At 34.5% G+C, this 18,481-nt stretch overlaps 1 protein-coding gene across 2 annotated transcripts; it reads right to left on the bottom strand.

The window, feature by feature from the left end:
• Positions 1–2,322: 2,322 nt before the first annotated feature.
• Positions 2,323–18,313, bottom strand: LOC139850276 (agamous-like MADS-box protein FUL-L). 2 transcript variants are annotated; one of them, XM_071839863.1, is made up of 9 exons: positions 18,103–18,313; positions 17,796–18,000; positions 14,779–14,857; positions 12,078–12,142; positions 10,159–10,258; positions 9,353–9,394; positions 8,797–8,838; positions 2,811–2,914; positions 2,323–2,703 (listed from the first exon to the last, which is right to left on the bottom strand). In XM_071839863.1, the coding sequence occupies exons 2-9, from the start codon at positions 17,978–17,980 to the stop codon at positions 2,583–2,585; spliced, it is 738 nt and encodes a 245-aa protein (XP_071695964.1). In that variant the 5' UTR covers positions 17,981–18,000; positions 18,103–18,313; the 3' UTR covers positions 2,323–2,582. The 2 variants fall into 2 exon arrangements, with proteins under 2 accessions (XP_071695964.1, XP_071695965.1); XM_071839864.1 differs by lacking the exon at positions 18,103–18,313 and having other exon boundaries at positions 17,796–18,086.
• Between the last annotated feature and the right edge of the window lie 168 nt (positions 18,314–18,481).

Raw genomic sequence — 18,481 nt, 5'->3', positions numbered from 1 at the left:
GGAGCCAATTCACAAAACATGGGTCCAATTCCTAATATATAGATATGTTATACAGTGTTGACACACTTATCAACTACAAATAAATATATTCATTGTGTATGCAGGCTCTATACAGGGGAGAATTAAATTTAGGAAGGAAAAGATGCTGAAAGTTTTGATATATATGTGTAAAGAAGGCTGAAGTCATACAAAGACTTGTATAAAATATACGGAGGACCAAATTTACAAAATATGGGTCCAATTCCTAATATCTATAGATGTCATACAGTTTTTACAAACTTATCGACTACAAATAAAGAGGTTCATTGTGTATGCATGTACTATACAGGGGTGAATTAAATTTAGAAAGAAAAAGATGCAGCCACTTTTGATATATATGTGTAAAGGAGGTTGGATTCATTTAAAAAAACCACATCAGCATAAAATATACAAAGGGACAAATTTAGAAAACATGGGTCCAATTCATAATATGCATATATATTACACAGTTTTTTACAAACTTTTCAATTACAAACAAAGGGATTCATTGTACTTGCATCCACTATATAGTGGTCAACTACATTCAGAAAGAGAAAGATGCACACACTATTGACCTTTATGTCTAAAGAAGGATGCATTCATTCAAAAAAACCCCACACACAAAAAGGTATCTCAATTATGATATATGTATCTATTTTAAAGGAGTAGAAGATTATGCAATACCAAATGCACTCAACCACAATGTATGTATGTACATCCCATACACAACTTCAGTATTAAACATCATATACATATACGTAACTTAAATTACACAGAAATTCAAAAACCAAATGTAAGGGGAATTTTGCACCTTCTCATCTGAAGCTATAAAATCCGTGCTGAGGTATTTGCCGTACGCCGAATGCGTATCCCATGTCCTGCAGATCATGACCTTAACAACGACATCTTCACCTAGCTGCAATTCATGAAGATAAACATACGTTCGTTGACCACCCTGTGCCATGTTGTTTTCAATAGGTAGTGCCATTGCAATGTCAGTTGTTTTTGTATAATGTATAATAATCCAAGATGGATTGTTCTTGCTTTCTGTAATCATACTACTGTAGAGGCTACCCATTTATACACATACATGAAACATGAAACCATGACCTAAACTGAAAATTGTTATTTAATTACGAAAACGAAAGGGCATTTTGAGCAAATTCCGAAATCAATTATAGGGAGTTACAGATCTGAGATTTAATTAAACATATAAAATCCAATTAATTAACGAATTAAATAATCTATGATCACATCTTTCATGAATCTGAACAGACACTAACCGATTTGGCCGGAAGCTACGGATTTGGCCGGAAGCTTACCTTCAATTGCATGCATGCCGGAAGAAAAGGATTCGCCGATACCGATGAAGGTATGGGGTAACCTTCCGGCGTCCGATCATGTCATTGTGGTTGAAGGTTGATTGTGGCGGTTATACAGGAGCCTGGCAAATTTATGGGTGAGAGCCTGAACGACGTGCGTTTTCAAAATAGGGAAGGAAGCGGTTGCCTTTTCGGTTTTAAATATGTTAAATAAATTACCACAACACATTGACTTTAAACAGATATTGGGTGCTTTGACTACATACATATGTGGCTGCTGACCCAAAAATTTGAAACCTAACAAATTTACCTTTTTTTTAATTAACTCTCATTTACCATGTGGTTAATTGCAGCAAATGGGTAAAAAATTTGGGGTAACTATGTTGATTAAATACCCTAATTTATGACAATAGAAGTCAATTTTTAGATATATATAGATTATAAATGTTAATGAGAACTATAGTTTTCCAAATAAACATTTTTTATGTCAATGTCATTGTTTATTACTGCAAATTATTTGATTTTAATTTTCAACATTAAATATTAGTAGAAATATGGGCGGTAAGGGATGACTTTTTTTCTCATCATCACGATCAGATTAGTGACGACTTTCTTTGATTAGTAAGATGTTAGTAACGATATTAGTTGTCACCAGATTTGACGACTTCGATCAGTTATGTGAATAGTAAGTGGCGAACTTTGTTTTTTGGGGTCTAAGAGGCAGACCTACAGTGACAAAAAGTGGCAACATGATTTTCGTCACTGAAGTAGGTTAGTTAATTAAGTAGAAGATTGTAAACTCCATAGATATATACGTGTATTACATTGATCAATATTCAACATAAACATAGATACTGCAATTCTAATGAACCCAGCTCATCATACAATCAAGCCGAGTCATTAACAATACCCTAATCTGAATAGGTATCCCAATAAATTAGTGATGAAATTCAACAAGTCACTAAGTCACACTTTTGAACTATTTCTGAAATATGACTATAATTTCACACATTAGCTTGTTTTTACTACAGAAACATATCATATACATAAATTTAAAAACCTAAAATTATGCAGTGGTAGATATTCTTGTTGACTACCATTATATAGTTAAGTATTTAAACATACATTTTGGTAAGTATAATATAAACATCGAGACATGAAAAAGTAGTCCTTGGCTGCATATATGATTACTCTTAAAGCATGCCATTTTATAAACTTACTCTAACTAATTCGCCTTAACAGTTATTCGTTAATGTGGTGAAGTAGCCATGGGGGCATCATCCCATCAGATATGCTATGAGCTTGAATCGAACCATTCTCCCTTATAATTGCTCTTCCATGAAATTGTCCACTGCTACAATTACTTCAATACACCAATTGAGCCCTTAATTAGCTTAATTAATCAGCTATTTAATTGCCATGGTCCATTAGTTATTGAAATAGAATAAAGAGATCAAATAGTTTATGTACCTTCCCATTGCAAGAGAAGCTAAGCACGGTGGTTGTGTTGGCGGAGGCTGAGGTAACAGAAGCCCAGAATTCAGTTGCTCCTTGTTTTTCTCGTTCACCTTTAACTGTTTACGAAATTATTTACAAATGTGACCAAGATTATTTAATCAACTTGATGGCTGTTAATGTCCTTTAAAGTTTCTTGTGACCATGTACTACATTGGTTAGAATTAAATCGGTAGGCGTGCTTTTTTTGTTTTGATCCGAGGAAGTTTCTTATTCGACATGAAGATAAGACAGTTTGAATAGACTAATGATCCGGTGGATCCTAACTATCTCCGAGAATCAAGGAAGGTGGACTACGTTTTTTTGCTCATCAATAAAATCAGGAAGACTTGGTAATTCAGTCAGCCCATGATCCGAGATATTTGCAACGTTCGGAATTGTGGAGAATCACTTCATTTACTTTTAGTATAAATAATTGTAGATGGTAGTGTAAAAGGCATAGGCCTCTATATTATATTCCTTTATCAGTGTAATATAGAGAGAGAAATAAAAACATCAATTACCCTTAATATTTCTGTCAATATCCATTCTTTCTTTACAGTACGTACACTATTGATTTCCATACAACTTTATTAATATCCTTGCAAATTACGTTGAGTTCTTAATTTGTAACGGATCAAGTGGTATTCAGAGCATCGTTCCTAACCTGTGTATGGTGAAAACAAAGGCTGGTTATCAATTGACTGGCGAACCGTTGGTGTCATTACATCAGCACCGAAGAACAACAAAAACACAAGCTACAACATCTACTATGGCGGCTGAAGGAAATCCCAATCCGAACGAGTTATCAGCGAAGGTGGATCAGCTAACCACCCAACTCGCATCTGTGTTGGAATGGATCCAAACACAAACGAAACCCAAGGCTCGGGAAACACCTCAAAAGAAAACGAAGGAGGACGAGTCTGAATGGAGAAGCGAGTCTGAAGAGGAACACGAAAGTGATTCTGGTTGTTCGAGAAAGAAGGAATTTAGCAGGCCTTTTAAAGTTGAAGCTAAAATCGATATTCCCACTTACGATGGAACTATTGATGCCGAGAAACTCGATTCTTGGATCGATCAATTGGAGACCTACTTTACACTATACGGTTTCAAAAGTGTAGAGAAAGTCTCATTTGCCCGATTAAAATTAACCAGCCATGCCTTGGCGTGGTGGAACTCGTACCTCCGAACTCAATCAGATGAAGAGGTTAGATGGTCGGAATTCACTCGGTTGTTGCGTCAAGAATTCTACCCTATGGGTTATTCGCAAGATCGGTGGACACGTTGGCATAATTTGCGGCAACAACACGGGCAGCAGGTTCAAGAATATACAACCGAATTTCGGCGGCTAGCAGTGATGTTAGGAGTTCCATTAGATGGTGAAGAAACGTTTACAAAATATGTGGCTGGGTTAGCTCGACCAATCCGATCAGAGTTACGTCTACATGCAGTTATAGACATCTCGAGTGCTAGCCGCATAGCAATGGCCATTGAGCAAAAGAATAGAATGGGAGTGTCTCGTAATGATGATCGCCATAAAGGAGGGTCGAGTAACAATTCAAGCCGGAATGATAAGAAGGATCAACAAAAGCAGAAAACTAATCTTCAACAAAAAACTAATAAGTATTGTGAACATTGCAAGATGGATGGGCATGTGCTAGAGAAGTGTTGGAAGGCCAACCCATCTTTGTTTCCAAAAAAATGGGTCAAAGACAAGGGTAAACGGACAACGGCTACAGCTACGGTTAGTGATACAGTGGAGCTTGGGGCTGTCAATGAAGTCGACAAAAGTCTATCACTTATGGCAGGAGCACAAGAACACACTATAGACACAAAAGGAGCTGTAGATGAGAAAGAAGAATTGTTCACCTTGAAGATACAAGTGAAACAAGAACTGATCGAAGCCATAGTTGATACGGGAAGCCAAAAGAATTTAATATCTGCTAGTCTTGTTCAACGTTTGGGCCTGGATACAACCACTCACCCACGACCGTATGCATTGGGGTGGATACAAAAAGGGACTGACACACAGGTAACTCGCCAATGTAAATTTCGTTTTGCAATTACTAAACTTTATGTTGATGAAGTCACCTGTGATGTTGTTCCCCTGGATATATGTCAAGTCATTTTGGGCAGCCCATATTTATGGGAAAGGAATGCGATATATCATCGCCGTGAACAGAAATATCAGTTTGAGAAAGATGGGAGAAAGTTCACTGTCAAAAATAACAAAACAACACCTGGGATTGAGCTAGTGACTACTGGACAGATTAGTAGGGTTATTCATGCTGCTAAAGGCTTTGTCCTCCTCCTACTCAGGCCAGTAAAACATGAATTTAATTTTTATACATTAACTCATGTGTGTGGTAGTATGAATGACAGGATCAGTAAGCTCATTGGGAGCTATTCATCACTCTTTAATGATGTAGTCAATCTACCCCCAAGCCGAGCAGTGAAACATGAAATTCAATTAATCAGTGACTCCAATCTTCCCAACATTGGGATGTACCGAAATTCATCAATGGAGAATGATGAAATTAAAAGACAAGTGAGCGAGTTGCTGAACTTGGGAGTGATCAAGGCCAGTAGTTCACCATGTGGGTCGCCGGTTATTTTGGTACCAAAGAAAGACGGAGGGTGGAGGATGTGCATTGATTACCGGGCCCTTAACAAGATCACTGTTAAGAACCGGTATCCCCTTCCACGCATTGACGATTTGTTGGATCAATTAAAACACGCCACCATCTTTACAAAGCTCGATTTAAAATCGGGCTATTATCAGGTTCAAGTACGAGATGAAGACACGTGGAAGACAGCCTTCAAGACTCGTCAAGGACTCTATGAGTGGCTCGTAATGCCTTTTGGGCTTTGTAATGCACCAGCTACATTCATGCGGCTCATGAATGATATACTACGTCCTTATCTTGATGAGTTTGTCGTTGTGTATTTAGACGACATACTTATTTATAGTAGGTCAGAAGATGAGCATTTGGTGCATTTGCAAAAAGTTTTTGAGCTACTACAACAACAACAGTTACATCTGAATAAAAAGAAGTGTGAGTTTGCCAAACTTAATCTAGTTTATCTTGGTTTTGTAGTTGGTGGTGGTAACTTGCAGGTTGATCCCGAGAAGATTAAGGTCATTCGTGAGTGGCCAAGGCCCCAGTCCGTGACTGAGGTGCGAAGCTTTATGGGGGCATGTCAATACTTACGCAAGTTTATTCGGCACTTTTCGGTCATTGCCGCACCCCTACATGCCATCACAAAACTTCACAGTAAATTTGAATGGTCAAGTAAACAAGAAGAGACCTTCCTACTGTTAAAAAAAAAGATCAGCGAGGCACCCGTTCTTGCGTTGCCAAACTTACAACGCACTTTTGAATTAGAGACGGATGCGTCCGGGTATGCAATGGGAGCGGTACTAATGCAAGACGGACGCCCCGTTGCCTACCACTCTGAAATGTTCCAGGGAGCACAAAAGAATTATCCGACGTACGATAAAGAGCTGCTGGCCCTACACCAAGCTGTTAAACATTGGCGGTGCTATTTGTTGGGTAAAGAAACGGTTGTACATACCGATCACCAACCGCTTCAATACCTACAAAGCCAAGCGAAGTTACAGCAAGCGAGGCACATGAAATGGATGACATACCTTCAACAATTTAATCTTGTTATCAAATATAAAAAGGGTGTTCAAAATAAGCTTGCCGATATGTTATCGAGACCTCCAGTGACTAATCTTTGTTTGTCAACTTTCATGCAAGTGCAACCCATGTTTCATGGAGAGTATGCCAACGAGTATAAAAAGGATCCAGACTTCAAAATTATATTAGAAGAGGTAGCACATGGAGGGGTTACTGAATATGCATGGAAAAATAATTTATTATACAAAGGTAGTACACTTTGTGTTCCTGTTACATGTGATCGAGTTCGGTGGTTGCGTGAAGCCCATACATCGAAAGTAGCAGGACATTTTGGTGTCACAAAAACATTGCAGCACTTGCAGCGCTATGTCTTTTGGCCCCGTATGCATTTAGACGTGGCGCGATTCATTCGGGGATGTGTATTGTGTAGCACATCGAAGCCGTCTAATCGGAAAGTGGGATTGTACACCCCTCTTCCGGTACCATCACGACCATGGGATAGTATATCCATGGATTTCGTTGGAGGCTTACCGCTGACCCGAAGGGGAAGTGATTATTTATTTGTCATTGTCGATCGATTCTCAAAAATGGTGATTTTGGTACCATGTAAGAAGACGATTAATGGCGAGGAGGCGGCAAGGTTATTCTTTGAGCATGTATGGAAGCTTTTCGGGCTGCCAACGTCTATCATTTCAGACCGGGATTCACGTTTTCTAAGCAAGTTTTGGTGTTCTCTATGGTCAAAAATGGACACAAAGTTAAAGCGAAGTACCGCCTTTCACCCCCAAACCGACGGTCAAACCGAAGTTGTTAATCGATCGGTAGTTCACTTGTTACGGGGATACAACGCGAAGCATCCAAAAACATGGGACGAAAGTATCCCTTTCATTCAATTTGCAATAAATCACACCGTGCATAGCTCTACGAACAAAGCACCATCAGAAGTATGCTTGGGTTTTTTACCTCATAGTCCCTTTGATATTGCATTTCATGTGGAGTCTACTGGTCAAAATGCAAAGGAAGTTCATGAAGCTGAGAAGGCCCAAAGGTTTCTGGATAACGTTCGTAAAGTACATCAAGAAGTTGAATCACAATTGGTTCGGTCCCAACAAAAATACAAAGCCAGGCATGACCGTCATCGCGTACAAGGAAATTTTCAAGTAGGTGATCTCGTGTGGTTGCATCTTGGAAAGGATCGGTTAAAGGGAGAAGGAAAAAAATTAAAACCTATTCGTTACGGGCCGTTTCGGATTCTAAAAAAAATAGGCGACAATGCATGTCAATTAGAGTTGCCAGCCTACATGGAATTGTATTCAGTGGTGAATGTGGATAAGCTTAAGCTATTCGAACCATCAATGCTCGACGATGACATAGGTGAGGCTTTACCAGCTATGGAAGATCTCATCACTGATCAAATTAAGGTTCTACCTGAAGATACCATTGTGGAAAGCAAGAGTAGTTCTACTCGTAGGGGTGAACGGAGATCATATCGAGTTGGTTTGAAGGGACAACTTCCTACTGCTGCAAAATGGTTTTCAGAGGAGATTGCTCGACAGCGGTTTCCTCACCTTAAATTTTAGGATCACCGGAGTTTGATCCTTGCCGGAGAAGGGGAGGAGTGATCCGGTGGATCCTAACTATCTCCGAGAATCAAGGAAGGTGGACTACGTTTTTTTGCTCATCAATAAAATCAGGAAGACTTGGTAATTCAGTCAGCCCATGATCCGAGATATTTGCAACGTTCGGAATTGTGGAGAATCACTTCATTTACTTTTAGTATAAATAATTGTAGATGGTAGTGTAAAAGGCATAGGCCTCTATATTATATTCCTTTATCAGTGTAATATAGAGAGAGAAATAAAAACATCAATTACCCTTAATATTTCTGTCAATATCCATTCTTTCTTTACAGTACGTACACTATTGATTTCCATACAACTTTATTAATATCCTTGCAAATTACGTTGAGTTCTTAATTTGTAACGGATCAACTAAACAATTGAAATTGAGGTACCTTCTTAGTGAATAGTGAGTGCATTGTTTTGAGATGGAGTTGAACATGTTTAAACAGGAAAATATAACAATTATTATTACTATTATTTTATTATTTTAAACAGCAATTCACATCCCAAACATGAATTTATTCACGAATGTGCTCGTTACGGGGCTTAAACACCCAACCTCTTTAGTTGAAAGACTATTTAATTACTGCTACTTTGGTATTATTATGTTTTCTTTTTTGTGAATTAGCAAATTAAGTTTAGTGATGGAAACATTTTTAGCCGAAACTACTACACAGTTGCTATTCAATGAAGTACCTTCTTAGAGAGTGCACTGTTTTGCTCTTGGAGTGATCTCTCCTGCCACAACAAAATAGATAAGAAAGATCAGACTCATCATTTAAATGAATAATTTTTCTTGTTTAATATAAAATATAAAACAAAATAAAATAAAACTACCAGACTTTCTTTGTAGACAACACATGCATATTTGGCAACATTAAACTTTATTTTATTTCGGAAAAAAAAAAATCATGGTCATCAGCCATCTAACATTTTTCCTACACTAAATAGTATTTTTATCCTTTTCAATCCATAAAGAGAATTAGGGTTCAACATACACCTTCATTTCTTTAATAATCCCAATATTATCCTCACAAAAGGTTTAAGATTCAAACTTCACTACTATATCTTTGATGGCCAGAAACAATCATGAGATAATTTGATTAGGCCGTCTACATTTTTAAAACAAGGTGTTCATTCTACCCGAGTTGGGACGAAACTTTGCACAAACGCATGTTTATTTTTATATTCAGACATAGAGATAGTTATTTTTTTTTTTTAAGATAGACGTGAATATGGGTAAGTAGAATACCTTTTTATGGAGTTTTGAGATGGACTCGTGCATGGCTTGGTTCTGCATACAATAATATGATTTAAATTTTACACAAAATTAATTAATCTGAACTCCGTTGTCCAATTAAACCCAAAAACGTGGAACCAAACAACATATAACCTCTCCCATACACCATTCATGTAGTATTGAGTTTTGTTGTTGTTGTTGTTGTTCTTGTGTGGAACCAAACAACATAAACATGGAGTGAGTACATGGTTGTAAAAGTAGTTAGTACGGGGATAAGTTAGCCGTGACCTTGTAGAGACTCATTGGCCAAGTTAAAAACTAGTTGAAATTAGTCCGATGTTCACTAGGACCGATTCTATCACTGCATCATTTTGCAGGCATGAGATGAGTTGGAGGAAGTTTGACTGCGTGTGACGGAATTATCGCGGCGGTAAAATGTGACCTAACATGGGCCGGTCAGAAAATTGACGGAAAGGTCAAGAATAAAAGCATCCAATGAATGATTTTTTTAATTTAATATTAATATACTTTTGTAATATATTTATTTTTTAACCCAATTTTCAATCAGATTTTAGTACATCACCCTACAAATATTTGACTCAAAAATTTAACATTTAGGATTAACGCATGTCAAATACGGTCACAATCAAAAATCTCTTTTTTCACAAAAAAGTGCACAATCTGACTCTGACATTACAATTAGGGTTGGGAATAGTCTAACTTTAACTTTGACTAATGGGACTATTTTAAGATCCCGCCTAGTCAATAACTAGTCGGTCTAGTCGGGGGACTTCTACAACCATGGAGTGAGTGAGCACCTTTTTTGTTCGTATTCGTTTGAGAGCAGTCTCAAGTTGTTGCTCTACACTTTGAAGCTCTCTGAGGTTCAAGGGCCCAAGATCTTCCCCAACATAATGCCTATAACACGCAAAAATTAATATATGTGAGACAATCTTAAGTTTAACTATTCGAAAAGTAACAATAGATAATATTATTCCGTCAAACACATTATACATCAATTTTAGCTCACGTTGATGTCTAGATAAAACAACCTATATAGGATATGGTTGGCAAACCACATCCCATATAAATGTAACTTGGATGTGTAAGGAAGTGAGTTATATTATATCTTATGTTCATGTCGAAAAAAAGTTTCAATGTACGAACAATAATGCATCCTATTGTATATCAAATGGTTTCTGACCTAGCGGTATTAAGGGAACTCAACTTTTAAATTGTGAGTTCGAGTCACTCGTGAATAAAAGTGTGTGTGCGCTTATCGTTTCAAAATAAATGCATTATATGGCATTACACTAGTCACTATTGGGTGCTATGTAAATCACTACACACAATAATGTATGTTTTGACAGAAGTGTGACCCTGGAAGAATTTGTTTCGTGTTTCTTTATTAAACTTCTCCTGTTTCCAATATTTATATTCATATCCATATGACCATATGGTTCTGTAATTCAGATTTTGATTATTGTTTTGTTTATCTTGAATAAAAAACTTAAACCATGAAGGTTTTATCTTTTCCTAAATCGTGAAGGTTGGATTTATTGTTTGTTAAACCGAGAAGGTTTGCACGTATCAATTCGATTAGCCACGATTGCATATAGTCTTTGTGTAGTTGAGAACGTTATACATTAATTAGTCTTTTATTGAATTCATTAGTTGACTTCTTTAAATATTTAAATTCAATAGTTGACTTCTTTAAATATTGAGTATGACCCATATGGTCAAGTTGACTTAGACTTATGTTTTATATAAAACTTTCTAAACTAATGGTATTATATGAAATTTAAGCTATTGTTAGACTCTTTTTTTATTTGGTTCAAAACGAAACTGGGTGTCACCTGCTAAATAATAAGCAAAGTTGAAAAAGATGCGAGACGGGGTTCGATCTAGATGGTCGGACCTTAAAACGTCAAGACGAGAGTCGAAACGGACGTTCACCAACGTTGACTTTTTTATATATAAGATATATATACACATATTTTAAAGTAAAAAAGCTTCGTTGAACAATTTGTACCTATAATCGCTATTATCGTTAATGTAATACCAAAAATGTAACAATAAACTAGGTCAATTTTGATTGATTTGACAGACTTTCAACCGATTTAAACTGAATTTTAGAATTTTGATCGGCGTTAACCCGACATTTCCTCCATTTGACCAGACTTTTAACCGCTGACTGATATATTAGAAGACGGGATGGGGTCGTGACGGACTAGTCACCAAAATGTTGCAATGGACGTCTCAACGGACATCGTTTACAACACTGATAATTAGAGTAATTCAAATGAAACAAGATATGTGTTTTTGGTGATCATTAATGATAAGGAATAATAAGTTTATGTGACAGTGATTTGTGTCCTAATATTTTCTTATTAGATGTCTCACATTTAAAACTCGTTAACTACACATCTGAAGGTGACTAAAGAAAGAAAATCATAAACAATTAAAGGATAACCCAGTTTAGACCACATACACCCGAGTAAAAATATTCTCCCTAAGTAGCAGGAAAATCTTCCCCATTTAGGTTTTTTCCGATAGGGTAATTCCAACTCGAAGATGATCGTTTTAACTCCAATTAATATATAATCAGATTTTAATTCATGATGATCAAACATTATTATTCGATCGATCCATTCCAACTTTAGCACTATCTACTTTGACCCATACCGAATCGATCATGCCAAATTCCCAAACATCAAATCAAAATATGTGTACACACCTGATGTTCTTTTCTAAGACCTCAATTTTTGCCCTGAGCTTGGAGGCCTCGAGAGTCCAGCTTCCCTGCAGACACAATAGAATGATCAGTAACAAGAACAACATGTTCACGTACCAACACTTCTCAATTTCACAACATCATATCGTATAAAATTAATAAGATTTGTACGTTATCCGACAATTTTCCTTGTGTTTTACAAACCCGCAGTTAAAAATCGAGCACATAACTTCAAATATATCGTAGTAGCCAATGATCGAAACCTCAGATAACATATATAGTACAAGTTTGAGTATTTTTCTATATAACAACACAAAAAGATAAATGTATGCAACTTCATGAGATAGCCAATTATGAATTATCCTCTTCTTGCAAGACGTTGTTAACAAAATAATGTTACAAAAAAAATTAAGCTACCAAAAATGGTCTAGATAATTTATCAAAGCTTAGTGTTTATTGTAAATATTGTCCAGGTTAATATCGCCTACAAAGCTATCTACCAATTTATAATTATACAAAACTACTTGACTTACAAGGAAAAATAGATATACAATTCGTATAAAAAGTTTATATATATATATATATATATATATATAGTGAAATGATCCCTAGAGAACTAGAGTATGTAGAGAACCTATAGAACTCATAGATTGAACTTCAATCTATGTGGAGATTGAGTTTCAATCTACGAAAAAAAAAATTCTGGAAAAAAAAAACAGTCAATCTGCATAGGAAAAAAAAGTCGGTCTGCAAAAAAAAAAAACTGCAAAAAAACTGAAAAAAAGTCAATCTGCACGCAGATTGACTCAATCTGCACAAAAAAAAATCAATCTGCACAGAAAAAAAGTTGATCTGCAAAAAAAAATTGCAGATTGACTCAACCTGCACGCAGATTGCTGCACGCAGATTGACTCAATCTGCACAAAAGAAAAGTCAATCTGCACAGAAAAAAGTCAATCTGCAAAAAAAAAATGCAAACAAACGTCAATCTGCACGCAGATTGACTCAATCTGCAAAAAAAAAAAGGTCAATCTGCACAGAAAAAAATATACAAAAAAAAAAAAAAAACGTCAATCTGCAGCAGATTGACTCAATCTGCAGCAGATTGACTCAATCTGCACGAGTTCCATGAGTTCTCTACTACCTTTGGTTCTCCATGGATCCTCACCATATATATATATATATATATATATATATAGGATCAAGGGGGAAGCGGGGGGGAAGCAATTTTTTTTTTCTTCGTTTTTTGAAAAAACTTTATTTACGAAAATTATAGATGAGATGAAAATATGAACATTTAGTAGAGACACTTTGTGATAAATGTTTTTATTTTGGCGGGAAAACGCTCGAAGAAGTAATATATAACAATTATCGTGTTTTTCGAGCGTATGTTGAGGTTTTACCTATTTAGGTTTAGATATTAGGGTTTATAGGGTTTAGATATTAGGGTTAAAAAAATTTAGGGTTTAGATTTATGATTTAGATTGAGTTTTTAACACGAACGGTTTAGAGTTTAGGGTTTAGGGTTTGGTATTTTGGGTTTATGGAATAAACCCAAAACACCAAACCCTAAACCCTAAACTCTAAATCGGGCTAAATTTTACTTCACAAAACATGAAAAAAATAAGTTCATAATCTTCACGAACAATATTATCTTGAATGTTATTTTTGTCGATCGTTTTCCCGCCTAAATAATAACATTCATCACGAAGTGTCTCTTCTAAATATTCATATTTTCGTGTGATCTTGATGTCGGAAAAAAAATTCCAAAAAAAACGAATTTTTTTTTTTTTGCTTCACCCCACTTCTCCCCGATTGGTTACTTCCCCATTGATCATGCCCCTATATATATATATATATATATATATATATATATATATATATATATATATATATATATATATATATATAGTAGGATCAAGAGGGAAGAAACCAATCGGGGGGAAGCAGGGGGAAACAAATTTTTTTTTTTCGTTTTTTGAAAAAAACTTTTTCACAAACATTATAGATTGGATGAAAATATGAACTTTTAATAAAGACACTTTGTGATAAATGTTTTTATTTTGACGGAAAAACGCTCGAAGAAGTAATATATCACAATTATCTTGTTTTTCGAGCGTATGTTGAGGTTTTAGATATTAGGGTTTAGATATTAGGGTTTAGAAATTTAGAGTTTAGGGTTTAGATTTAGGGTTTAGATTTAGGATCTAGATTGAGTTTTTAACACGAACGGTTTAGAGTTTAGAGTTTAGGGTTTAGGGTTTAGGGTATAGGGTTTGGTGTTTTGGGTTTATGGTATAAACCCAAAACACCAAACCCTAAACCCTAAAATCTAAATCGGGCTAAATTTTACTTCACAAAACATGAAGAAAAAAAACGTTAACATTCTTCACGAACAATATTATCTTGAATGTTATTTTTGTCGATCGTTTTTCCGCCAAAATAATAACATTCATCACGAAGTGTCTTTTCTAATTGCTCATATTTTCATCCAATCTATAATGTTCGTGAACAAAGTTTTTTCAAAAAACGAAGAAAAAAAAAATTTTGCTTCCCTCCGCTTCCCCCCGATTGGTTACTTCCCCATTGATACTGTCCCTATACATATATATATATATATATATATATATATATATATATATATATATATATATATATATATATATACACATATATACTTGAAACAGTGTTTAATTATACGTACCTGTGTTTCTGTTTCGGGTGTAGTAAGCAGCTTTTCGGCATATGAATATCGTTCATACCTTTCAAGAATTGCATCCATACTGTTACAAATTCAATATACAACGGTTATTGTCCAGAGAATAATGCCTGCACTATATAAAGAATTTTTATACTAAATATTATTTATTTATAAATTATAAATATTTATTTATATTATATGCTTACAAAAATATACGGAGTACTGACCTATACGTATAATATTTGGAGTATTTTGTTATTACCTGCATTTGGTTTGATGTATTATTATTACTGTAATAATTAAATAATTAATAATTAATACATGTAAGTTAAATGCTTTTTCGAGTATTAACTATACTGATCGATAAAATGATACGTCTAATTATTAAATTAAATGTTGGAAAATTTGGTTTGAAAAGCATGTTCCCCCAATGTTTGGACATAAATTAATATATAATAAAGTGATATATATTAACGATTATTTAGTGAATTTTGTAGCTACTAATGAGAGCTTTAAATTGAATTAAAGTGTGTCCAAAACGGGTTAATGGTGAATGAGATATCGCGTCTCAAAGTTACTAGTTTAAGTGCAAAGTAGAAGCCTTTGAAATGAAATGGAACTTGTCCCACGTAGGAGTGGGAAAGAACTTTTATGTAATATATAAGTGGCATGGACATAAGCTTTGTCAAGATCTTATGCAATGTTTTGCAATCTGTTTCTGCTTCCTCGTTATTTTAAATGCAACTTTGTTTTTCGCAGCTTCTTCTTCTACAACTTCGGTCTCCCCGTTTCCGGTCGTTTTTCAGGCAAGTGCTCTCGTCCGGCAGTACGCTGTTTCGAACCGGTGTAACCTGGGAACAGACGTCGAATCTGTTTAAGGGAATTGTGTCAAACACAAGCCCGGTTTAACCCTACTATTAGGTTTGATCGATTTAATTTTCTGTTTCTTTATTATGTTTCGATTAATATTATAGCATGCGTTGATAATTGTAATCTGTTTTTTGCCTGTTTCGTTAGTTTTCCAGTTTCTTATTATTTATTTGTATATTATACTCTTTGTATGAATATTTAATAAGAATAAGAATCATGCTTTGTTCTCTGTTTCGTATGCGTATATTTACAACATTAAATGCTTACAAATTCATCATCACTTTTGTTAAAAACCACCCTAAACATCCATTAAATAAGTTATAAAATATAAATTGTTAATTACTCCTTATTATGGTATTCATGTATTGTATAATGAATATATTACTGAGTATATATATTTGTATTTATTTATAATTTATATTTTTATGTTAAAAATTATAGGAATAGGAAAAGCTCAATTTAACTAAATTTACATTAAATTTCATGTACGTATTCTTGTGGAAAGTGGTGTTTGACCAGGCATTAACTAAAGGGTTTGTGAGTACTAGGTTGTTGCTGCGTCCAGGCTCGTTCAATAATTTCGTACTACTATTATTAGTAAATTAAATTAAACATTTACTCGATCCATCTGTCTCTAAATGTCTCAAAATAAAAAGCAAACAGTTTAAAGAAAACAATTTAAAAAAAAATGACTATTACATGTATTTTTTGTTAAATTTTGTATATTTACCGCTTAATTTATCTATCTTATTTCTTACATGTATAAATTTAAGGTACATAAAAATTTTATCATACTTTTTTATCCATTTTTTAATTAACACAATTTAAATAAACACTAAACACTCTATTTTAAATTTTAAATTAAATTAAAGCAGTTAATATTCAGAAATGATTAGATACTACTCCAATATTATTATTTTTTTTGAAAAATGAAATTTACACCTACTGTTAAGCAATTTTTATTCTATAATTATAAAGTTGTACATTTTTTTTTTTTTACATTAGTTTGAGATCAGAGATCACCCAAGGGGACTTAACTACCCACCCGTTCATCTCCCGTAATTGCATAACCTGTCCCCAACTACTGTCCTGGAGGAAATCCGGACCAATCCGATGGCATGGCCGGTAAAACCTCCCTAGTCCCTCCCCGTTGCCCACGCACTAAGCGAAAGACGATTTAGGTGGATACCTCTTGTCAGTGATAACATTAATTGAATGCAATGTTACAGCCTAGGGGAATCGAACTTCTGACCTCTCGCTAACATACTGATATTTTATGACAAAGACATATAGAACAACCATTTATGATTTCAAAAAACACTAATCATGCTTTTTCAAGAGGTGAAACATATTTAGATGGAGTATTACATATTGGGTACTCTTTATATCTCTGTGCACGTGTCATTGTGGCAAAGAATTAACCCATATGTGGTCCATAAGTTGAGTCTTCAATCCCAATCCCAATCCCAATCCCAAAAATATGTTTAAAAAAAAAGAAGAGAGCTGCTAGCATAAACAAATCACGTACTCCGTAGTAAATACTTTTGGTATGAGTAAGTGAGTAACCTGTACATTATTTTTGGTAATATGCAAATTCATATTCATATATATTCATAGTTTGTTGTACATATGTTTATGTTTGTCTTAACAAAAGAACGATAAAGGCATTGGTTGTACAAACTACCAATTATAGTACTTCTCTTAAAATATATGCTTTTTATGTCAATACTGATACTCTCATCATAACTACAAATCAAGTATATACATTTTGAAAGAAAACACTCCCAAAACAACAAGATTAATGAACTAGAAAGTTGGACAAAAAATAGACACATTCACCATAGGCTAGGAACTACATGTATAAGTATTTTTTATTTGTGCAAATATATATATATATATATATATATATATATATATATATATATATATATATATATATATATATATATATATATATATTATCCTGCAAAAGAAAGAGCAATAAACGGTTTTAAAAGTCAATGAGGTTGTATTGGTACCTTAATACAAACAAAGACACACACACCTGCTTAAAGTAGTAAGTTTAAGGTAGAGATCCAAGATTGTGTTTGAAATTTTGATAAACAAGAATAAATTAAAAATCAAAATGTAAAGAAAGGTAGCAGATCTACCTGGAATGAGTGGAGTACTCAAAAAGTTTTCCTTTAGTAGAGAAAACAATAAGAGCAACATCAGCATCACACAAGACAGAGATCTCATGAGCTTTCTTTAATAATCCTGTTCTTCTTTTTGAAAATGTTACTTGTCTGCTAATCTTGTTTTCAATCCTCTTCAACTGCACCCTCCCTCTTCCCATTTTTTTTTATTCCAAAAACCCTAAAAATCAACAAGTACGGCTTATTTTAATACAAATCTTTAATCTTTTTAAAAACCCATAAAGTATAACTGATCAAGATTTGGTTTCTTGGTTCAAGTTACCTTCTTTTAGGTTTACTAAAATAGAAATATGAAATCTTTTGACCTTGATCTGGTTATAGGTAACTTTTTGATTTTTGGGATTTTACAGAAACCCTAAAAAGATGGAAATTGTGATATGCATGGATTTATGTTTACAAGATTTTAAGATGAAACAGAAGAATGTTTTAGTTTCTATTTTTGTGTATACCCATGATTTGATAAATATATTTGTTATGTGTTTGGCTGAATTGAAGAAATATATTTGTAAGAGAAAGAAAGAGAGATAAAGTGTGTGGTAGATATACTATCCTGATAAAGGTTTGCATAATCTTAAAACCAGGCTGGTTTTGAAGGATGTGTTGTCGAAATGTGATTGGTTCTTTACATGTACGCCATTGTT

This window comes from Rutidosis leptorrhynchoides, chromosome 5, assembly GCF_046630445.1.
Source record: "Rutidosis leptorrhynchoides isolate AG116_Rl617_1_P2 chromosome 5, CSIRO_AGI_Rlap_v1, whole genome shotgun sequence".
In the NCBI taxonomy this organism is placed as follows: domain Eukaryota; kingdom Viridiplantae; phylum Streptophyta; class Magnoliopsida; order Asterales; family Asteraceae; genus Rutidosis; species Rutidosis leptorrhynchoides.
The sequence above is the reverse complement of the archived record's forward strand: the minus strand, read 5'-3'. Positions and strand labels throughout refer to the sequence as shown.